The 24805-nt window shown below is 36.9% G+C and overlaps 1 protein-coding gene and 1 non-coding gene across 4 annotated transcripts in view; both read left to right on the forward strand.

Moving 5' to 3' along the window:
• Nucleotides 1-23395, forward strand: part of ANAPC10 (anaphase promoting complex subunit 10) — a 159853-nt gene extending 136458 nt beyond the window's left edge. For 2 of the 3 annotated variants that reach the window (XM_023733581.1, XM_023733582.1), the window contains exons 5-6: nucleotides 6258-6484; nucleotides 23278-23395. In XM_023733581.1, the coding sequence (XP_023589349.1) occupies nucleotides 6258-6484; nucleotides 23278-23329 (279 nt within the window). In that variant the 3' untranslated portion in view covers nucleotides 23330-23395. Of the gene's footprint in view, nucleotides 1-6257; nucleotides 6701-23277 lie in introns of those variants that run through there. The other variant, XM_004378854.2, reaches the window with a different exon arrangement.
• Nucleotides 12800-12904, forward strand: LOC111821030 (U6 spliceosomal RNA). The gene has a single exon (XR_002824516.1). It is a non-coding gene; the product is annotated as a U6 spliceosomal RNA (small nuclear RNA).
• Nucleotides 23396-24805: the final 1410 nt, after the last annotated feature.

Here is a 24805-nt window from a genome sequence, read left to right on the forward strand (position 1 = left end):
GGCCAGCTTTTCATCTTTCATGATATTGGGGAAGTTTTCTGTCAGCAGTTCTTCAATGATCCTCTCTGTGTTTTCTGTTTTCTCCTCCTCTTCTGGAATTCCAATCACTTGCTAATTTTTGCTTTTGATTGTATCCCACATAACTCTCAGTGTCTCTTCATTTTTCTTTGTTCTTTTTTCTGAGTTTTCCTGAAACAATTGTATCCAAGTGTTTGTCTTCAATTCCACTGATTCAGTCTTCCACCGTTTCAAATCTGCTTCTCAGCCCTTCTGTGACACCGTCCATTTCTGAAATCTTGTTTATCTTTTGGATTTTTAATTTTTGTCTTTGTATAATTTCTAGTTGTGAATTTATTTTGGCATTTTGTTCCTGCATTATTTTCCTGAAATCTTCTTATTTTTTGTCTGTATTTTCCATGAATTTGTCTTTTTTTTCCTCATGTTTGTCAGCTTTTTCCTTAGTTCTTGTAGAATTCTGAGTATTAGAGATTTGAATTCCCTATCAGGTAGTTCTAGTGCATTTTCTTCCACTGGAGAGTCATCTGGTGTTTTATTTTGGATGCGTACTGGAACCATCTTGTCCTGTTTTTGTAAATCTTTTGATATTGTCTGCTGTCTTCGGGACATTCAGTAGTTATTTTTCTTGTTTATTGATTGTAGATTTGTTTGTTTCGCCCCCCCCCCCCTTTTTTTTTTAAATTTGACTATGTCTGAGCAGGTGGACTGTGTGTTCTTTGTTGTTTGCTCGTCTGTGGGCACAATACTTTTCGCTTCCTTCTCCAATTGGCAGGGTCAGTCACTCAGATATGGACGGCAGGGCAGGTCTAGCTGCAGAGGAGTTACTGGGACGGGTTGTTCGTGGCACTTACTACAGCCATCAGAGAGGGTCGGTAATCAGTGCAGGGCAGTTTCCAGTAGTTCGTGCCTGTGTTGCTTGGTGGTGTGATGTCAAGCACATGGGGCAGTGGGGAGATTGTTATGTGTGGAGCTAAGATGGATATGGGAGAGAGAGAGGAACAGGAGCCAAAAACATACAAACAAACAAAAAAGAATGCTAGGGGAGCTTGCCATTGTAGTGGAGAGATGAGAGAGTATGAAATGGAGAAAAACAGAAGGGGGAAGAGGAAGAAAAGAAAAGAATGAATAAATAAAAATCGGAAAGGTTAAAGAACCGCAAAGTTCCCAGCGATCCCACTGGTGCAGCTATGAGGTCTGGGGAAGTCGCTGTCAGGTGTTGCAGTACAGCCTGGCTAGAAGGCGTAGAGGTATACAACGCCAGGTATTCAGGGAACAGAAAGAGATGGAAGATATAGAGATATGAAAAACTGAACAATGAAGAAAGACAAAAAGGGAAAAAGAGGGAAAAGACAACATAACAAATTAAAAAAAAAAAAAAAGAACAAGAAAGGCCCCCAAAAAGCAGGAAAAAAAAAAAAACCAACAAAAAAAGAAATGTCCTCAGGGATCCCTCTGCACATCTGTGCAAGCCGAGGGGGAAGTCTACTTGCCACGCAGCATCGCCTGGCCATAAAGGGCTCCCAACTCAAGAAAAGGAAACGAAAACAAACAATTCAAAACAAACAAACCAACAAAAGCCCTGGGATCCCACCCGCACAGCAGCCCAGACCAGGAAGCAGCGCCATACTCGAATGGAGCTCCATAGCCCCTCAGCAAGAAGCAAAGATGGCTCACGGAGCCAGGTGTTTGAGCAAAAGGAGGGGGAGGTGTTGAGAGTTAAGGAAGAAATCAAAAGAAGCAGGAAAAAAAGCAACACTAGCAGCCAACAAATGGCACTCAGAGAGCCAGCTAGTGCAGGCTGGTGTTTCTCGGACAAGAGACTGACTGTGTCCACGGGAAGCAGAGGGAGCCGAGTGGGTGAAGAGCGGTAGGGAATGGGAAAGCGTATATCACAAATTACTGGAGCTCTGCAGCCCCTCAGGAAGAAGCAAAGATTGCGTACAGAGCCAGGTATTTGAGCGAAAGGAGGGGGAGGTGGTGAGAGGTAAGGAAGAAATCAAAAGAAGCGGACAAAAGCAACACCAGCAGCCAACAAATGGCACTCAGAGAGCCGGCCTGTTCGGGTGTGTGGAATCCAAGCAGCCGGTGTTTCCCGTTTAAGAGATTGTGGCCGCGGGAAGCAGAGGAGGCTGAGTCAGGGTGAAGAAGGGTGTGGGGTGGGAAAGCACATATCGCAAATTACCGGTTTATTTGTCTCCCGCTGGACGCTCCATGAGGCTGCTTTCTCATACCCCCTGTTTGCTGGTCTCTGATAGGAGTCCAAGATGGCGGATCCGTGTTGCGTTAGCTGGTAGGGGACCTCTGCATGAATCTGTCCTCGCTCTCCGTTCTCTGTCAGTTTTCTCACTCCATTTGGTGCTTGGCTGAGTTCTTTATCTTTTCATTTGATGTTTTAGGGTTTTAGGATTGTTGTATTCTCTGTTCAGCTTAGTTTTTTGGATCTTTGCTGTGGAGGGACGGCGTGGTGCTTCTGCCTAGAGTGCCATTTTACTGGAACTCCTAAAAGATATTTTAAATAAATTTTTAGTTACAAAAAAATAATAAAAATTTTATATGCTATATAGGGTCTCTGTGAGTCAGAATCAACTCGATGACAATGGTTTTTTTTTTTTTGAGGGTGGGGGTTATATGTACTTGAGGATTTTTTTAAATCCAGAAAATAATTTGAAATGTGGCAATATCACAATAATAATTTTTTTTTAGAGTTGATTCTGGGAGTTTTAACCTGGGCACGGTAGCACTGAAGTAGACATTTTAATAGATGTTTATGACTTCCAGGGAATATAGTTGATTGTGAAGCCAGGTGAGAGATTTTAAAAGGTATAGATTCTTGTAATGTGTTTATAGTTATTGTGATGAGTAATTTTATGTGTGGTCTGAAGAAATCATTTATTAATGATATTTAATAATTTACTATAGTTATTATTCTGTATATACCATACCAAAAGCATATATGCTGTAAAGCCTTAGTATAACATTCAACACACCACAACATTTACAATATACTCTGAAAATGATATTGAGTCTATCAGAAATTATGGTTAAATTTGTCAGAAACATTCTATTACTAAGGAGTTGAATTCAGAATCTTAGTTTTTTTTTTTCATCACTGCGATTCGTTATAGTACTTTTACCTGGAAAAGATATATTCCAACCAGAAGTGCTGTCTTCCTCTTCTGAACTCCTGTTTATATCTATTGTATTAGTTTCCCATTGCAGCGATAACCAATTAGCAGAAACCTAGTGGTGTAAAACAACACAAATTTATTACCTTATGGTTCTGGAGATCAGTAGTACAAAATAGGTCTGACAGGCTAAAATCAAGCTGTCAGCAAGCTATGTTTCTCTCTGAAGACTCTAGAAGAGAATCTATTCCTTGCCTTTTCCAGCTTCTAGAGGCTACCTACATTCCTTGGTGTGTGGCCACATCTCTACAGCCTCTTATTCCATAGTCACATCTCCTTCTCTCTGTGTCAGTACTGCCTCCCTCTTATAAGGATGCTTGTGATTATATTGGGCCCACTCATATAATACAGGATAATTTTACTATTTCAAGATCTTTAATTTTATCATATCTGCAAAGTCCCTTTTGCTGTGTGAGTTAACATATTCAAAGGTTTTGGGGATTAGGAGGTGGACATCTTTGAGAAACCATTATTTTGCTACCACATCTTCTTTTACTTAGAATTATTGAATGTCAGAGCTGGAAAGGACATTGGCTGGCATCTTGTCCAATCCCTTTATTTTATTTATGAGGAAACTGAAGCCTCATTTTATATATGAAGAAACTGAAGCCCAGAGAGATTGTTTGTCTGCCTCTCAGATGTTTTTAAGGTTAGCAACAAGATCTTATTCATTTTTGTATGTTTAATTATCCCTAGCACAATATCTTGAACATTTTCAGTACTCAGTAACTATTTATTGCCTGAAGGAATAATATTTATTGCCTGAAGGGCTAGAAACCAGATATATCTAGTCTCTGACTTACACATTTAAAGCTAGTACTAATGAAGTCTTATAAAAAGCCACTGATTCAAAATACCATGAGGAGGTAGAGGTTGATTCATTTTTACATTTTTTAGTTTTAATGGAGGAAATCATGTAATCGTAAAAATAACTACCTTATTTTAGATTTTGGTTTTCTTTCTCTTGTACTGTTTCTACTTCCTTGACTATCTACCCTCTTTCCAAGGAATGAAGGAAGAAGAATGGAAGGAAAAAGAAGGGGAGGAGGAAGAAAGGGAAAAGAAGAAGATCTAGTGGTGTTCCCTATATTGTTTTTCTAGAGTAATTCATGGAATTCAGATTTAGATTCTGTGACACTCATTGCCATTTGGTTGTGTTGATAAAATAAGCCTTTATTTTCTGTGATGTATGTGGTCATGGAGTCCATGGACGTTGCAAACAGTTAACACACTCAGCTGCTAACCAAAAGGTTGGAGGTTCAAGTCCACCTAGAGGCACCTCAGAAGAAAGCTCTGGTGATCGACTTCAAAAAATCAACCATTGAAAACCCTATGGAGTACAGTTCTACTCTGGCACACATGGGGTCTCTATGAGTCAGAATCAACTTGATGGCCACTGGTTCATTTTCTAAGAAAAAATGTTTTGCATGATGCTTATTTAATGACTGATTTTTTTTTTGTTTTGTTATTATTCTTATAATTTATATAGAATCTGATTTATTATTAAATGAATTTGAATACATTAGGTATAGTCTTTGAAATAAAATACAATGAAAGCCTGATACTCTGTGATTAAATAATGAAGCATGATGTTAGACTCTTTTCCTACATGTATCAGCATGGTCTTACATTGGCTTTATACATTTATACATGTCTAATTCTTCCTTATAGAAGGGAGTGAGTTAATGTAAGTGTATACTACTTTTTATAGATGAGAGCAGCTATATATCTATGTTATAGGGTAAAAAACTATCCCAAGACACTATGTTCCTAAATAAGAAATTGTCTAGCACATATGGAGGTTGAATGGTCTAATGTTTCCATGGGCGTTGTTGTTACTTTACAGTTTTGTATAATCAAGTTTTTCAGCAGCATTAGGCCATTAGTTGCTTGGAGCTATTCTCTTTTAAAGTAAGGGTATATTGTTGTTTCATGTAGTATTTGACTCATTTATTATAAATATTATCTGCAGCAGCCCAATCTTTTTGGTACTATATAGTATACTAAAGCAGTACTTTACCAAATGGTAATTTAATGAGCTGAAAGAATTAATACTTCTTCCAAAGGACCCTGATTTATTTCCAAAAACTAACTACATTCTGGAGAAACACAACTAATTGATATATTTGGTTCTGTCAGAGAATTAGTGGCTCCCTCAAAGAAATGGTATTATCTCATTTAAAATTAAGGATATCCCATCTTCAAAGAATAATAAATCTGTATAAAGTACTTTTTTATTTCAATTGCTTTGGTTATTTAAGAAGTCAATTTATATAACTTTTAGTTTAAAAAAATTATTGAATATTTGTTGTATCTTAGGCATTGTGTTCGCTTCTTTATATACATTATTTTATTTAATATTTCCAATATCCTTATGAGGTAGGTGATATTATTTTCATTTTTATAGATTATATAATTCAGGCTCAGAGTGGTTAGGTAATTTTCCCAAGCTCAAATAGTTCATAAGATGTAGAGCTGGCATTCAAACCATTTCTGTTGACACTAAAGACAGTGCCCTTTAATTTATAGCATTTTGTATTTCTTAACACAGAAAACCAGAAATAGGTGTTTTTTGTCAGCAGCAGTAGCAGCATTTGACTGTTATTTTCCACGTAGAATATTTTTATTTGTGTAAGGCAACAGCCTATATAAATGTGTGCCGTTTATCTAATTATGTATATGTATGCATATATATTAATCTGTGTAATATTTCGTATATTTTAAAGGTTGTTGGAATATGTGCTTTCTAATGCTGTATAAGATGTATAAATTTCTTTAAACACTAAGACTACACACACCTATTTTTTATTTCTTCTACTAAGATGGTACACACATAGTACTTAGCAACTATAAAAGTAGACCATAGTAAAAATACTCAATAACTGGTTGTGGTTATTATTATATTGTCATTTTCTCATTGAGAAAAATGTTAATTATCACTCAGCTTTAGAATGTATTCATTATTATAAATTATATTCATTGGTTGAAAGCATAATCTGACTCTTTTTTTTTTTTGTTGTTGTTGTCTTTTTCTCTTTTTTTTTTTTTGGACAGCAACTTGAATTGGTGGAACCAAGTGGCTGGATTCATGTTCCCTTAACTGATAATCACAAGAAGCCAACTCGAACATTCATGATACAGATTGCCGTTCTAGCCAATCACCAAAATGGAAGAGACACCCACATGAGACAAATTAAAATATACACACCAGTGGAAGAGAGTTCCATTGGCAAATTTCCTAGATGTACAACTATAGATTTCATGATGTATCGTTCAATAAGGTGATTTTAAAACAGAACAAAAGACATTAAACATATCTTTGTTTTAGCTTGTCATTAAATACTATACCTGGTATCTTTATGGAGAAGAAAATCAGTTATTTTACAATTTTGTATACATTTAGAAGTAATTTATTGTATCTTTAATAAATAAAATGAATTTGGAGTCATACTGTCTATTTTCCTTAACATAGGTTAAAGCTTACATCTTTTACATTATTAAAAATAGATTTGAAGCCAATCATTACTTATTTCCTTATATTAAAAGTAAACTAATTGAATTGAAAATTTTAAGATGTACAAAAATTTTGCTTATCAGGTGATTTTTTCATATATTATGGAGTCATGGTGGTGCAGTGGTTAAGCACTCGACTGCTAACTGAAAGGTCGACCGTGCAAACCACCAGCTGCTCCACAGGAGAAAGATGTGGCAATCTGCTTCCAAAAAGATTGCAGTTTTGGAAACCCTATGGAGGCAGTTCTGTTCTGTCCTATAGGCTCACTATGAGTTGGAATTTGACTTAACGGCAGTGGAGTTATTTCATATAATGGTCATACATTAATGACTTACTGTATGTTTGGAAACAAAACTTTGTGTTTTTTCAGCAGATAAGTCTTTAATAGGCAAAAATTATTTTTTCAGTCCAGAAGGATTGTATACATTTAATACTGGACTTACTTAAAATGTTATCAAAATAAGCTTAGCATTATGTATCTAATGAGAACCATGCTGACTTGAGAAATACAATTAATTGTCTCATATTTACTTCCATTAGATACTTTTAAACCATTTTGTTAGTTGTTAGTTACTGTCCAGTCTTCTCTGACTTTTGGTCACCTATAATAGAATGAAATGTTGCCTGGTCCTGCGCTATCTCCATGACCTTTAATATGTCTGAGTCCACTGTTCAGACAGTTGTGTCAATCCATCTCATTGAGGGTTTTCCTCGTTTTCACGACCCTCTATCAAATATAATGTCCTCTTCTAGTGATTGGTCTTTCCTGATGACATGTCCAAAGTAAGCAAGTCTCGCCATCCTCCCGTGTACGGAGCATTCTGTCTGTACTTCTACCAAGACTGATTTGTTCATTCTTCTGGCAGTCCATGATATATTCAGTATTCTTCGCCAACACCACGATTCAGAGGCATCAATTCATCTTCTGTTTTCTTTTTTCATTGTCCAGCTTTTGCATGCATATGAGGCAATCGAAAAGATCATGGCTTGAGTCAGGCACACCTTAGTCATCAAAGTGACATTTTTACTTTTTAGAACTTTAAAGAGATCTTTTGTAATACATCATTTGATATCTTGACTACTGCTTCCATGGATGTTAATTGTTGATCCAAGTAGAAAGAAATTCTTGACAACTTCAATTTTTTTCTCCATAATGCTATTTATTGGTCCAGTTGCGAGGATTTTCATAGTCTTCATGTTAAGGTATAGTGCATATTGAAGGCTGTGGTCTTTTACCTTCATCAGTAAGTGCTTCAAGTGGTCTTCATTTTCACAAGCAAGGTTGTGTCATTTGCATAATGCAGGTTGTTAATGAGACTTTTGCCAAGGCCGATGCCATATTCTTCTTTATAAGTCTAGCTTCTTGGATTATTTGTTCAGCGTACGGATTCAATAAGTAAGGTGAAAGGATACAACCCTGCTGCACACCTTTTTCCAATTTGGAACCACACAGTATCCCCTTGCTCTGTTCAAATGACTGCCTTTTGATCCATGTACAAATTTAACATGAGCACAATTAAGTGTTCTAGAATTCCCATTCATTGTAGTATTATCCATAATTTGTTATCCACACAGTCGAATGCCTTTGCATAGTCAATAAAACATAGGCAAATATCTTTCTGGTATTCTCTGCTTTCAGCCAAGATCTGTCTGACATCAGCAGTGCTATGCCACATTCCACGTCCTCTTCTGAATCCAACTTGAATTTCTGCCAGTTCCCTGTTGATGTACTGCTGCAACCATTTTTGAATTGTCTTTAGCATAATTTTACATTTGTATAATGTTAATGATACCGTTCGATACTTTCCATGTTCCGTTGGATCACCTTTCTTTGGAATGGGCACAAATATTGATCTCTTCTAGCTAGTTGGTCAGGTAACTGTCTTCCAAATTTATTGGCATAGATGAGTGAGCACTTCCAGTGTTGCATCCATTTGTTGAAACATCTCAGTTGGTATTCTGTCAGTTCCTAGAGTCTTGTTTTTTGCCAGTGCCTTCAGTGTAGCTTGAACTCCCTCCTTTAGTACCAGCTATTCTTGATCATATGTTACCTCCTGAAGTGGCTGAATGTCGACCAAATTCTTTTTGGTACAGTGACTCTCTATTCCTTCCATCTTCTTTCGATGCTTCCTGCATTGTTCAATTTTTTACCCATAGAATCCTTTAGTGTTGCAAGTTGTGGCTTGAATTTTTTCTTTAGTTCTCTCAGCTTGAGAAATGCCGATTGTGTTCTTTCGATTTGGCTTTCTAACTACAGGTCTTTACACATTTTATCCGAATACATTACTTTGTCTTATCGAGTCAACCTTTGAAATTTTCTGTTCAGCTCTTTTACTTCACCATTTCTTCTGTTTGCTTTAGCTACTCTGTGCTTAAGAGCAACCTTTTAAACCCACTGTTGTTGTTAGTTGCCTTTGAGACAATTCTGACTCCTGGCAACCACACGTGTGTAGAGTAGAACTGCTCCATATTGTTTTCAAGAATGTGACCTTTTGGAAGCAGATTGCCAGATTCCGTACTGATGGTACGTCAGAGATTGTCAATGTAGTCTTCAGTTTTTCTTAATGCTAGTGATGTTTGTGTTATAGAAGAGTTAGTTTTAAATTTGTATCTGGCACTGTAGCAGTCCCTGGGGGGAGGTAATAATTTTCATGGAAATTTTTTAAAAACATAAAATTGTCCCTTATATATATAAAAAAAAAATTCTAAGGAGTTTAAATGTGTTTGCTTTCCATGATTTGATTCTGTACACTTTTTTTTTTTAAATATATATCTGATACTTTTTAGGGGGGATTTTTATTTAGACACAGAACTTCGCCAGATTGGCTCTTGTTTGGGAACAATTGCTCAGTAGTTCATGGAGTGTAGAGTAGACTGAAGTCTTAAACAGCAAACTTTTAAAAAATAATAGTGGTTTTGCTTTATTGTAGCATAGAGTATTAATTTACGTGGATACTATGAAAAAGAAAGCTTCACTTTTTCACTCATCAAAAATTCTGCTATTCTAAGAAAGCTATTAGACCTAATAAATGAATTCAGCAGAGTGGCAAGATACAAGGCCAACACATAAAAATCAGTCAGGTTTCTATACATGAGTAATAAGCAAGTAGAAAAGGAAATTAAGGAAATATTAGCATTTACAATAGCATCAAAAATAATAAAGTGCCTAGGAATAAGTTTAGCGAGGAAAGTTTCATACTCAGAAAACTATAAAATATTACAAAAAGAAATTAAAGAAGACCTAAATAAATGGAAGGACATTCCATGTTCATGGATTAAAAGCCTTAGTATAGTTAAGATGTCAGTACTACCTGTCTTAGTCGTCTACTGCTGCTGTAACAGAAATACCACAAGTGGATGGCTTTAACAAAGAGAAATTTATTTTCTTATAGTCTAGGAGACTAGAAGTCCAAATTCAGGGTGCCACCTCCAGCGGAAGGCTTGCTTTCTCTGTTGGCTCTGGAGGAAGTTCCTTGTCATCAGTCTTCCCCTGGTCTAGGAGCGTCTCTGCACAGGAACCTCAGGTCCAAAGGACATGCTCTGCTCCTGGCACTAATTTCTTGGTGGTATGAGGTCCCTCTGTCTCTCTGCTCGCTTCTTTCTTTTATATCTCAAAAGAGATTGGCTCAAGACACAATCCAATCTTGTAGATTGAGTCCTGCCTCATTAACATAACTGCCACCTATCCCACTTCATTAACATTATAGGAAAATCACATCAGATGACAAAATGGTAGACGATCACACAATACTGAGAATCATGTCCCAGCCAAATTGATACACATATTTTTGGGGGACATAATTCAATCCATGACACTACCCAAAGCAGTCTGTAAATTCAATGGAATCCTCATCAAAATTCCAACAGCCTTCTTTGCAGAAATGGAAAAGCCAATCCAAAAATTTATATGGAAGAGCAAGGAACCTTGAATAGCTAAAGCAATCTTTAAGAAGAATAAAGTGGCAGGACTCATAACTCCTGGTTTCAAAACATACTGTAAAGCCACAATAATTAAAATAGCCTGTTACGGGTATAATAATACACATATAGGCCAGTGGAATAAAATTGAGAATCTAGAAATAAATCCATACATCTTTTATGGTCAACTGATTTTTGACAAGGGTTCTTCTACGTCCATTTAGTGGGGAAGAAGAGTCTCTTAAATGATCCTGGGACAATTGGATTTCCATGTGCAGAAGAATGAATCAGGATGCATGCCTCACACAATACACAAAATCTAAACTGTTGCAAGGACCTAAATGTGCAAACTAAAACCATAAAATTCTTAGAAGAAAATAAATGTAGGGGTGTGGCTTTGGGACCTAGTTTTTAATGATGGATTATCAGATATGACAACAAAACATGAACAGTAAAAGACAAAATAGATAAATGGGACCTCATAAAAGTTACATACTTTTTTTCATCAAAGGACTTTATCAAAAAAGTGAAAAAACAGCCTATAGAGAAAATTTTCAGGGTCTAATATCCAAAAAAAAAGTCTACAACTTAACAAGCAACACAATCAAACAACCAAAGGACTTTAACAGACAGTTCATCAAAGAGAATAGTCAGATGGCCAACAAGCACATGAAAAGATGCCCCCTGTTGTTAACCATTGTTGCTGTCATCGTTGGTAATTGCCGTCAAGTTGATTCCAACTCATGGTGACCCCATAAGGTCTGCCTGGCTGTACTCTTAACAGTAGCAGATTGTGAGGCCTATCTTCCAAGGTACTGCAGGGTGGGTTGAACCACCTACTTTTAGGTTAGCAGTCAAACACAAACCTTTGGTGCCACCTGTTATTGTTGTGTGCCCTTGAGTTGGATTTTGACTCATAGCAACCCCACGTGACAGAACTGCCCTATAAGGTTTTTTTTCGAAGCTGTTATCTTTACAAGAACAGATCACCAGGTCTTTCTCCCACAGAGCTGCTAGGTGGGTTCAAACCACCCACCTTTTGGTTAGCAGCCAACTGCTTAACTTGTTCCACCAGGGCTCCTCCTCATTAGCCTTTAGAGAGATGCAAATCAAAACCACAGTGAGATATTACCTCATCCCCATTAGAATGACTGATCAAAAAAAACAGTAGGTGTTGGCGAGGTTGTGGAGAAACTGAAACCCTTATTCATTGCTGGTGGGAATGTAAAATGGTACAGCCACGGTGGGAACAGTTTGGTGGTTACTTAGAAAGTTGAACATAGAAGTACCATATGACCTAGCAATTCCAATCCTAGGTATATACCCAGAAGAAGTGAAGGCAGAAATGCAAACGAAAACCTGTACATCAGTGTCCATTGCGGCACTTTTCATAATAGCCAAAATGTGGAAATAACTGAAATGCCCATCAAGAGATGAATGAATAAAAATGTACATACACGCAATGGAATACTACTCAGCCATAAAGAGAAATGAAGTCCTGATGCCTGCCACATTGATAAACCATGACAACATCATGCTGAGCAAAATAAGTCACAAAAGAACAAATACTGTATGATCCAACTTATACGAAATAAACAAATATATAGAAACCAAAGATTATTAATGGTTACCAGAGGTGGGAGGGAGGGAAAAGGGAAGTTTTTGCTTGAGGGTCATTGAGTTTATGTTAATGGTGGTGGAATGATTTGGAAAATGACAGTGAGCATGGGTGTACAACTTGAAGAATGTAATCAATGGTAGTGAATCGTACATGTAGAAATTGAGTCAGTGTATGTTTTGTTATGTATATTTTTACCACAAAAAAAAGAAAAAAACCTATGAATTCCAGAAAGACTTTTACTGCTGCCATTTTAATTTTGTTGTTTTGAAGAAATATGTTGGTGATCATCTATAGGGTCATTTTCCCACCAGAAAGTCTGTAACCAGGATCACTAAATTAAGCAATATATATAAGTGGGGAATGCTGGGGAAGAAAAGGATTGAAGAAAAGCTGAAGTAAGAGAGAAAGAGAGCATCAAGGAAATAAGAATAGAAATATATACTAAGCACTGTGTTAGATGCTTTGCTTTAGCCTAATAAGGAGAACAGAAAAGAAGAGGATCTTAGTGGAGTCAGAGAAGTCTAATTAAAAGTAAGGAGGTGTGTTTGCTCCAGCAGTACATATACTCAAATTGTAATGATACAGAGAAGATTAGCATGACCTCTGCTCAAGGATGACATACAAATTCATGAAGCATTTCATATTTTTATGAAAAGCTTTTGAAAATAGTGGGGATAGTTGCACAACCTGGTGAATATTATTAATATCACTGAATCATACACTTAAAAATGGTTAAAATGGCAAAATTTTGTTATATATTACCACAATAAACAAAAACAAGATGAAATCAACATGGCCGACACCCTGATCTTGAACTGACAGCCTCTGGTACTGTGAGACAAAAAAAAAAAAAAATCTGTGTTTATCAGCAAAAAAAAAAAAAACGTACATGAGGTCATATTAGTAATAATATTGGCTGATTTTTAAAAATTTAAAGGAAAATAAAAAAGGGTGCTAATTATCATTTACATGATCCGTTCTGTTATCTCCTACTACCAATAGTTTACTAAGAGACTCCTAAAATCAGGGATTAAGAATATTGAGGAAATTGGTATGTTTTTTATTATTCCCTTTCCCTATTTTTCATATGCCCACGACTGACCATCTTACTAGGTATGGGAAACTTGGTAGTTGAGATTTTGGAGATAATACTGCCTTTTATTATCAGGATAATTTAAAATACAGATGGAACATGTATTCCAAAGTATAATCACCTAAAGCAGTTGCATTTCACTTTAAAAAGTGCAAATTATATTTCTGACAGGATTTGTATTTAGAATACATAACAAACTCTTACAACTCAATAATAAGAAAACAACTCAATTACAAAATAGGCGAAAGACTTGAACAGTCATTTCACCAAGGAAGATATTTGATTAGCAAATACGCATGCGTGAGATTAGTGAAATGCAAATTAAAACTATAATGTGATACCACTACACATCCACTAGAATGGCTACAGTTAAAGGTGATTCCAAGTGTTGGTAAAGATGTGGTGGAACTGGAAGTCACATTGCTGGTGAGGATGTCATGTGCAAACACTTTGGAAAACAGGTAATTTCTTTTAAAGTTAAATATATATCTACTACATGACCTGATCATCCCACCCCTAGGTATTTATCCAGGAGGAAAAAAAAAAAAAAAGATACACAAAGACTTGTACACATATGTTAATAGCAGCTTTATAATACCTCAAAACTGGACACAACCCAAATGTTGATCAACAGAAAAGTGTATAAATTGTGGTATATCCATATAATAGAATATTGCTCAATAATAAAAAGGAATGAACTATTGATACACTCAACAACATGCATAAATTTCCAAAATAAATACGCTGGGAGAAAGAAGCCATACAAAACAGAGTACATGTTGTCTGTTCCATTTTTATAAAATTCTAGAAAATACAAACTAAAGTGATGGCACATCAGTGGTTGCCTAGGATGCGGGAGAGGGGAGAAGTCAAAAGGGTTCGATTATTTTGGGGGGTGATGGAAATGGACATAATCTTGATTGTTGTAATGGTTTTACGTGTGTGTGTGTGTGTGTGTGAAGACATCAAATTATAAACTTTAAATATGTGCACTTTATTATAAGTCAGTTATACCTCTATAAAGCTGGGGAAAAAATAGCTTATTCAACCAGTTTCAAATAGGAATCACCCAAAAGATGCTAGATTTAAAGTAATTATATTTCTGACTGGATAGAGCCTGAAAATTGAAAACTAGGATTGGAAAAGCCTTTTTTTTTTTTTTTTTATAGGAACCTTTAAAAAAAAATTTATTGTGCTTTAGGTGAAATTTTACAGCTCAAGTTAATTTCCCATACAAAAATTTATATACATATTGTTATGTGACACCAGTTGCAGTCCCTATAATGTGACAGCACACTTCCCCTTACCACCCTGGGTTTCCTGTGTCCATCCAACGAGCTCCTGTACCCCTCTGCCTTCTCATCCTGCCTCCATACAGGAGCTGCCCACCTGGCCTCGTGTATCTGCCTGAACTAAGAAGAAGCACACTCCTCATGAGTGCCATTCGATGTTTTATAGTCCAGTCTAATCTTTGTCCCAAGAGTGGGCCTCGGGAATGGTTTTAGTGCTGGATTAACAGAGCATCTGGGAGCCTTAGCTTCAATGGTTCCTCCAGTCTCAAACCATTAAGTCTGGTCCTTTTATGTGAATTTGAGTTCTGCATCCCACTTTTCTTCTGCTTCCATCAGGGACTTTCTGCTGTGTTCCCCGTCAGGGCGGTCATTGGTGGTAGCCAGACACCATCCAGTTCTTCTGATCTCAGGCTGATGGAGTCTTTGGTTTATGTGGCCCTTTTATCTCTTGGCCTAATATTTTCCTTGTGTCTTTAGTGTTCTTCATTCTTTGCTCCAAGTGGGTTGGGACGAATTGATGCATCTTAGATGGCCACTTGGAAGCTTTTAAGATTCCAGACACCACTCACCAAAGTGGGATACAGAACATTTTCTTAATAAACTTTGTTATGCCAATTGACCTAGATGTCCCCCGAAACCATGGTCCCCAGAACCTAGCCCCAGCTACTGTGTCCCTCAAAGTGTTTGGCTGTGTCCAGGAAACTTCTTAGCTTTTGGTTTAGTCCAGTTGTGCTGACTTTCCCTGTATTGTGGGAAAATGATTCTTGTCTACTATCTAGTTAGTGAATTCCTCTCTCCCTCCTTCCCCGCCCTCATGACCATCAAAGAATGTTTTCTTCTGTGTTTAAACCTTTTGTTGAGTTCTTCTAATAGTGGTCTCATGCAATATTTTCCCTTCTGAGACTAATTTCACTCAGCATAATGCCTTCCAGATTCATCTATGTTGTGAGACGTTTCGAAGATTCATCATTGTTCTTTATCGTTGTGTAGTATTCCATTGTGTGTATGTACCATAATTTATTTATCCATTCATCTGTTGATGGACACCTAGGTTGTTTCCATCTTTTTGCTATTGTGAACAATGCTGCAATGAACATGGGTGTGCATATATCTATTCCTGTGACGGCTCTTATTTCTCTAGGATATATTCCAAGGAGCAGGATAGCTGGATCGTATGGTACTTCTATTTCTAGCTTTTTAAGGAAGTGCCAAATTGATTTCCTAAGTGGTTGTACTGTTTTACATTCCCATCAACAGTATATAAGTGTTCCAGTCTCTCCACAACCTCTCCAACATTTCTTATTTTGTGTTTTTTGGATTAGTGTTAGTCTTGTTGGGATGAGATGGCATGTCTTTGTAGTTTTGATTTGCGTTTCTCCAGTGGCTAATGATCTTGAGCATTTCTTCACGTATCTGTTAGCTGCTTGAATGTTTTCTTTGGTGAAGTGTCTTTTCTTATCCTTTCCCATTTTTTAATTGGATTATTTGTCTTTCTGTTGTTGAGGTGTTGCAGTATCTTGTAGATTTTAGAGACTCTTGTCATAGCCAAAAATTTTTTTCCCAGTTGTCTTTTTATTCTTTTGGTGAAGTCGTTTGATGAGCATGAGTGTTTGATTTTTAGGAGCTCCCAGTTATCTAGTTTCTCTTCTGGTGTTTGTACATTTGTTAATTAGTTATGGTTTGTATTCTATTTATGCCATGTATTAGGTCTCCTAGCATTGTCCCTATTTTTTCTTCCCTGATGTTTATCACTTAAAATTTTATACTTAGGTCTTTGATCCATTTTGAGTTAGTTTTTGTGCATGGTGTGAGGTATGGGTCTTGTTTCATTTTTTTGCGGATGGATATCCAGTTTTTCCAGCACCATTTGTTAAAGAGACTGTCTTCTCCCTATTTGAAAAAGGACTTTGGGCCTTTGCCAAATATCAGCTGTTCATAGGTGGATGAATTTACGTCTGGATTCTCGATTGGTCTGTGTATCTGTTGTTGTACCAGTACCAGGCTGTTTTGACTACTGTGACAGTGTAATAGGTTCTAAAATCAGGTAGTGTGAGGCCTCCCATTTTGTTCTTCTTCTTGAGTAATGCTTACTTATCTGGGACCTCTTCCCTTTCCATATGAAGTTGGTGATTTGTTTCTCCATCTCATTAAAAAATGCCAGTGGAATTTGGATCGGGATTGCATTGTATGTGTAGATTGCTTTGGATAGAATTGACATTTTCACAATGTTGCGTCTTCCTATCCATGAGCAAGGTATGTTTTTCCAGTTATGTAGGTCTCTTTTGGTTTCTTGTAGTGGTGTCTTGTAGTTTTCTTTGTATAGGTCTTTTACATCTCTGATTAGGTTTATTCCTAAGTACTTTATCTTCTTGGATATGTGATGGATTACGCTGATTGCTTTTCTAATGTTGAACCATCCTTGCATACCTGGTATGAATCCCAGTTGGTCATGATGAATTATTTTTTTGATATGTTGTTGAATTCTATTGGCTAGAATTTTGTTGAGAATTTTTGCATCTATGTTCATGAGGGATATTGGTCTGTAATTTTCTTTTTTCGTGATGCCTTCACCTAGTTTTGGTATCAGGGTTAGGCTGTCTTCATAGAACGAGTTCAGAAGTATTCCATCCTTTTCTGTGCTCTGAAATATCTTTAGTAGTAGTGGTGTTAACTCTTCTCTGAAAGTTTGTAGAATTCTCCAGTGAAGCCATCAGGGCCAGGGTTTCATTTTGTTGTTGTTGGGAGTTTTTTTAATTACCTCTTCAATCTCTTCTTTTATTACAGGCTTATTTAGTTTTTCTACCTCCGTCTGTGTTAGTTTAGGTAGGTAGTGTGTTTCTAGAAATTTGTCATTTCCTCTAGGTTCTGCTATGATTCTTTTAATTTCAGTTGAGTCTGTGTGATATTGCCCATCTCATTTCTTATTCAGGTTATTTGCTTCCTCTTCTGTTTTTCTTTTGTCAGTTTGGCCAGTGGTCTATTGATTTTGTTGATCTTTTCAAAGAACCAGTTTTTGGTCCTGTTAACTCTTTCAGTTGTTTTTCTATTCTCTATTCCATTTATTTCTGCTCTAATTTTTATTATTTCCTTTCTTCTAGTGCTGAGGGTTTCTTTTGCTTCTCTCTTTCTATTTGTTCAAGTTGTAGAGTTAATGTTTTTATTTTGGCTCTTTCTTCTTTTTGGATGTGTGCATTTATTGCTATAAATTGACGTCTGAGCACTGCTTTTGCTGTGTCCCAAAGGTCCTGATAGGATGTGTTTTCGTTCTTATTTGATTCTATCAATTTCTTTATTCTGTCCTTGATTTCTTCTATAACCCAGTAGTTTTTGAGCGAGGTGTTGTTCAGTTTCCATGTATCTGATTTTTTTTTTGCTTGCTTTTTCTATTACTGATTTCTACTTTCGTAGCTTTATGGTCAGAAAAGATGCTTTGTAATATTTCAATGTTCTGGATTCTGTTAAGTCTTGCTTTGTGGCCTAATATGTGGTCTATTCTGGAGAATGTTCCATGTGGTTTGGAAAAGAAAGTATACTTGGCTGCGGTTTGGTGGAGTGTTCTGTATATGTCTATGAGATCAAGTTGGTTGATTGTGACATTTAGATCTTCTATGTCTTTATTAAGCTTCTTTCTAGATGTTCTGTCCTTCACCAAAAGTGGTGTGTTGAAGTCTCCTGCTACTCTTGTGGAGCTATTTCTCTTTTCAATGCTGTTGGAGTTTGTTTTATATATTTTGGATCCCTGTCATTGGGTGTGTAAATATTCATTATGGTTATGTCCTCCTGGTGTATTGACCCTTTAATCATTATATCATGTCCTTCCTTATCCTTTGTGGTGGATTTTACTTTACAGTCTATTTTGTCAGAGATTAATATTGCCACTCCTGCTCTTTTCTGATTGTTATTTGCTTAATATATTTTTTCCATCTTTTGAGTTTTAGTTTGTTTGTGTATTTAAGTCTAAGATGTGTCTCTTGTAGGCAGCATATAGATGGATAGTGTATTTTTATCCATTCTGCCACTCTCTATCTCTATTGGTGCACTTAGTCCATTTACATTCAGTGTAATTATTGATAGGTATGAGTTTAGTGCTGTCATGTTGATGTAATTTTTTTGTGTTGTTGACGGTTTCTTTGTTCCACTTCATTTTCTATGCTGAGTCATTTTTTCTAATGTATTTTCTTTTCATCTTTTTCATTGTTGTTGATTTTGTATTTCCTGAGTCTTTGTTTTTCTTCTTTTTTATTTTGTTGTGTAGATTTGTTAGTTGTTTTTGTGGTTACCTTAAAATTTACCTCTGTTTTTCTAAGTTTAAAGCAATCTTTTATTTCTTAATATCACCTTAACTTCCTCTCCATATGAAAGTTCTATGACTACACTATTTAGTCCCTCTTTTTTGTTTTAATATTGTTATCTTTTACATATTGACATCTCTGTTTTCCTATTTTCAATGTTTTCGCTTTGACTTATTTTTGTGACTTCCGTGTCTAGGTTGGTATCTGGTTGTTCTGTCCTGTGTTCTAGTCTCGGGTTGTTATCTGATTTTATTGATTCTCTAACCGGAGGACCCCCTTTAGTATTTCTTGTAATTTTTGTTTGGTTTTTACAAATTCCCTTACCTTCTGTTTATCTGGAAATGTCCTAATTTCACCTTCATATTTGAAAGACAGTTTTGCTGGATATATAATTCTTGGCTGGCAGTTTTTTTCCTTCAAGACTTTATATATGTCATCCCATTGCCTTCTTGCCTTCATGGTTTCTGCTGAGTAGTCCGAGCTTAGTCTTATTGACTCTCCCTTGTTGGTGACTTTTCATTTATCCCTAGCTGCTCTTAAAATTCTCTCTTTATCTTTGGTTTTGGCAAGTTTAACTGTATTATGTCTTGGTGACTTTCTTTTGGGATCTATCCTATGTGGGGTTCAATGAGCTTCTTGGATAGATATCTTCTCGTCTTTCTTGATATCAGGGAAGTTTTCTGCAAACAAATCTTCAACAATTCTCTCTGTATTTTCTGTTATCCTCCCTTGTTCTGGTACTCCAATCACTCGTAGGTTATTCCTCTTGATAGAGTCCCACATAATTCTTAGGATTTCTTCATTTTTTAAAATTCTTTTCTCTGATTTTTCCTCAAATAATTTGATGTCAAGTGCTTTATCTTCAGTTTCACTAATTCTGACTTCCATTGCCAGAATTCTGCTCCTATTATTTTCTGTTGAGTTGTCTAATTCTGAAATTTTATTGTTAATCTTTTGGATTTCCATTTACTTCTCTTTATGGATTCTGGCAGCCTGTTAAATTTGTCATTTGGCTCTTATATAACCTTCCTAAATTCCTCTATTGCTTTATCTGTGTGTTCCTTGACTTGGTATGCGTTTTGTCTGATCTCCTTCCTGATATCTTGAAGAGCTCTATATATTAATCTTTTGAATTCTACCTCTGGGAATTCCAAGACCTTCTCTTCCTCCAGGAGATTTCCTGGTTCTTTTTTTTGGTTGCTTGCTGAAGCCATCATGGTCTGCCTCTTTATGCAATTTGATATTGACTGTTGTCTCTGAGCCATCGATAGGTTACTATATTTATGTACTTTATGTTTGCTTACTATGTCCTAGATTCTTGTTTTGTTTTGATATGCCCAAGTAGGCTGGTCATGTGAACTACTTTGATTATTGTCGTCTCTGAAGATCTCATGTCCTGTCACCAGGTGGTTAGAAATGCTACTAAGTATGTGAGCCCAAGAGTCCATTTACTTTTCTTGTGTGGTTTTAGCTCAGGTGCCAAGGTCGTCAGTCACCAAGTGTGTGGTGCAGCCTCTCACCTACAGTCCTAGACAGGTAGGGCTATGTAGGGGTGAGTGGAGCAGGCACAGATATCTGGCTGGAGTAGGGGGTTATATGCTGAGCAAGGTAGGGAGCTGATGACTGTCCCTGAGTGCCTGGGTGGAAGGTGTGTCCCTAGACCACATAGGTGGGTGGGTTTTGCAGCTGGACTTTGAGCTCCCAGTGCTGTTGGCTATAAGGACTGGGAGGTACCATTTATTCTCAGACCCCTGTTGTGGGTGGCTAGGTGGAGTGGGTGGAGCCACCAGTCCTCAGGCCCCTGATGTGGATAGATGAGGACCCTGCTTAGTGGGCAGGGCGGCATCCAATGTCAAAAATCTGCCACTACTCCTAACTGTCGCAGTTGAAAATAGGCTTCAGGTATATACCCTGTTGTACTATGCTAATGGGGGCCTACACTGTTGAAATGGGCCCACACAGGTGTAGGTAGGGGTGAAAGGCATTCAAAGTCTGTGGACCCCTTATGCCTGTGCCTAGGCAAAGGGCCAGGGCCTGCCCTGAGGTCCCAGCTTAGGGGAGCTGGCAGATTTTTTTTTTCCTGCTTGTTCATTTTTTTATTGCCTCTCCAAAGTGGAGAGACTGGCTTGGACATGCGTGACCAGTCCCACTTCCAGCCCAGGGAGCACGGCAATTGCTAAAGCTGGACTGGGACTGGAGCAGAGTGGGGAGGGGGCGGGTGAGGGGAAGAGAGGCACTTCTCAGAGAGGGAAGGGATATTTTAATCCCAACCAATAGGTTAGACACTTACACTTAACTTTTGCAGATCCATCCAGCGCCACTTCCCCCTGGCTCTGGAGGCTTGTGCAGACTCTCTGCTGCTCGGTTTCTCTGACATGGAAAACGCATCCAGAGCACTACTGCTTGCTTCAGCCCACGCGTGGCAGCTGATCCAGCCTGCAGGGTGCCGCCAGGTCAGGTCTGGCAAATCCTTGCTGCTTCAGAACAGTCTCTCATTCCCCCTGCCACTCAGTCTGACTCCTCAACTTTGATGTTCAGGCCTCCTAGATTGTCATATATAATCAATTCACTTCTTTTTTTGGATCTTTGTTGTAAGAAGGACCACAGGAAGCTGACTTTTCCACCATCTTGCCCTGCCTCCTGGAAAAGCCATTTTAACAGTTAATAAAATAATGACAGAAAATCCACTAATTTATTTGCAATCAGTAAATTATTTGACAAACTGCAGTAATAGGATTTAAAATTTTTTAATTTTACTGTAATGTAGGTATAAGATACTTCCAAAATCAGTTTATTAGCTGAGGAAATACTGAAATATTGTCTCTAGAAACTCTGTAAAGTTGTGGAATTTTAAAATACAGCAGTCAACAGAGCAATAATAAATAACTCTGAAAAGATTGATTTATTCAACAAATATTTTTTGAACATAGATGTTAGGTGTTAAATTAAATGCAATAAGAAAACCAAAAAATCTGATGTGGACCTTCCTTTCCAATTGCTTACAGTCCAGTAGGGGAAATAATACATCTCCTAGCAACCAAACCACAAACTAGAGAGTGACAAGATCTCTAATTGGTGAGTGGGACCAGGAGATGGAGGTAAAGCTATAGAAGACTTTGTGGAAAAAGGAGAATTTTGAGAAGACAGACTATTCACAATATCAACCAGTTATTCACTTTTCAAGCCTATTCTAGAATCCAGACTATCATTGCTTTTATATAAGTAACAGCATTTAGAAATAAGTGATTTGTGTGTTCAGAATACAGTGATGTTTTATACACTTGCTCTCGTTTGGAAGTGTTCAGTCACTAAACCACAGACAAATCTTGAAGAGCTAATTTTTAGGCACCATAACTTTTTTCTTTTAACATAATTTTTAATTTAGTACAGAGCAGTACCCTACAGGATAAATTTTTCTAGTATAATTTTTTTTATTATTATTTTAGAAAAAAAACAAGATTATCTTCTTTTGCCCACAGTATTCTGGCTTTCCCCATTTCTCCTATGACTCCCTGAAGTGTGGTGTTTGGAAATTTTTTGCTATACAAGGCTGCTTACCAGCCTTCCATCAGATAGGTCTTTTACCAGAGAGCTCATGGCCTCTCATTTAGTTGCGTCTGTTTCTGAGCAGTAGTGACCCGAAAACCTTGGAGAGAGGACGATGATGAGGGAGAAAGCCTCAGGGATTAGTTCATTAATTGTCTGTGGTAATGACTTACTCTATCAACAGGACAAATCTTAAGACTAATTAACTAGAAAAGCCCACGTTATAAATCTAATAAAATGTCTATAATCCTTGTCGATTTTACATGAAAAGTTAAAATTATTTTCTGGTACCATTAACCAATCTATTTCTTTCAGTTTTATGCAAAAGTACTCTCCTTTTATTCTATGGCTAACCCCACCTTCCTTGTTTGTCTTCTTTCTGTGAATAAAATCAAGTAGTTGTTTTGCAAATATAAATAAAATTGCATTTGGACCCATCTAGGATTGATCTAACTGCTTGTGAAACCTTTTTCTGAGTGGATTTTTATTTCAGGCATTGGTATTTCACATGATGTATACTTGAAAGTGCCAACATTAACCAGCGCAGTTATTTTAGTTACTAAGTTCATGGCCATAAGCTGTCCACTGATGCAGCTCAATGATTACCATAAGATGGTCTTGTACTATGTATCCTCTTTCTGATATTGAGAGCAAATCATAGTTCTCTCCCTGTGGACCCCAAAATAACCCCCAAACTGTTTATATAGACTTTATTCTGAGACTAGTTCTCTTTACACTCGCATTCATCTATAGCTGGAGATCCAGATTTTAACAGATCATTTCCTGTTGTTATTGCAGCATTATCAAAATCCTGATCAATTACCAAGAAGCAAAGTATCCAAAACACTGAAGCAGAGAGAGTTCAGCCAGCTGTTTTTCAACTGTTAGAATTTATAAGAATCACATGTTAAATGGATGTGGTGACGAAGTGAAATAGAGGATCACACAGGTATTTGCCAAAGACAAAGGGAAGGGATTTCACTATTTATTTAAAAAAAAAAAAAAAATTGTGTCTATTTTTTAGAGTTAGGAGCTCTGGTGGTGCAGTGGTTAAGCCTTCAGCTACTAACCTAAAGGTCAGCGGTTCGAATCTACCAGCCACTCTATGAAAGAAAGATGTGGCAGTCGGCTTCCATGAAGATTCACAGCCTTGGGAACACTCTCAGGCAGTTCTACTCTGTCCAATAAGGTCTCTATGACTCGGAATCCACTCAACGGCAACGAATATTTTTTAAGAGTAACATTTAGTAACTAAAAGGAGATGCAAGTTACCTATTCTTCAAAAGTTTTCTTTTTTTTTTCTATGTCATCTTAATAGCAGGCTATTCAGAACCAAAGTCATCATTTCTTTCTTGAAATTCTCAATTTGTTAGACTGGTAATCTCGTGTAATTTTGACTCCTCTCCTTTATCTTTCCTTACTCAATAATTCCAAGACCTGCAGACTCTTTCTCCACAGAAACTATCACTTTTAGTTTCACCTCTTTCACTTCACTCTAGGTCAACTGCTGGAAACACCCAGCTGGGCCATTGGCCTTTAGTTCATGCTAAGATAAAATTCTTCAAACAATCTGCCATCATATGGCTTTCTGTAATTACCTGTATAGCTATATAATTTTACCTATATCAATAAATTTAAAGTGCTCCGGCTTCCCTTCAAAGCCATACCTCTTCTCTGCCTCCTCTGTAACCCTTCTTTCATTGTCCTGAGATTTTTGCTCTAGCCAAGCAAATACACTTATTTATTTTTTGAACACAACTCCCTTGGTCTCGCTTTTGCTCTATGTCTCATCTAATGGCCTGTAATCTTGTAATTGTTCTAGCAATTACTATCACTTTCCGGAACAGAAACCAGCTCAAACGTCACTCCCTGGAATGCCTTTACTTGCCTGATTTTAATCCAGTATATTTTTGTTCCTTCTTTTATTCTAAATCCCCTCAGCACTTTGTAATTTGCCAGTACTATATTAATTCATGAATGTTTTAATGTGTACACCACTAATTCTTGAAGGCAAGGAATTAGTCTTTATTACTATTCTATGTATATATTTTTATAATTCTCATCATATAGTAGGCATGCAGTAAATACTCATTGCTTTTCTTTCATAAGATCTTGCATGACATAAATAGCCTCACATCTTACATCTCATTTTCACAAAATCACTATTTCCAAATCACATTTAGCTACAATTAACAGAAACCCCTACTGCAGTGACTTAAATAAGTTTTTATATTTCTCATATATTAAAAACTCTGGAAGTCCATCTTTGCTTCATTGGTCCAGCAGCTTAATGCCATAGGAGCTTTCTAAGAATTTGCTGTGAGTC

This window comes from Trichechus manatus, unplaced genomic scaffold, assembly GCF_000243295.1.
Source record: "Trichechus manatus latirostris isolate Lorelei unplaced genomic scaffold, TriManLat1.0 scaffold00059, whole genome shotgun sequence".
Lineage (NCBI taxonomy): Eukaryota > Metazoa > Chordata > Mammalia > Sirenia > Trichechidae > Trichechus > Trichechus manatus.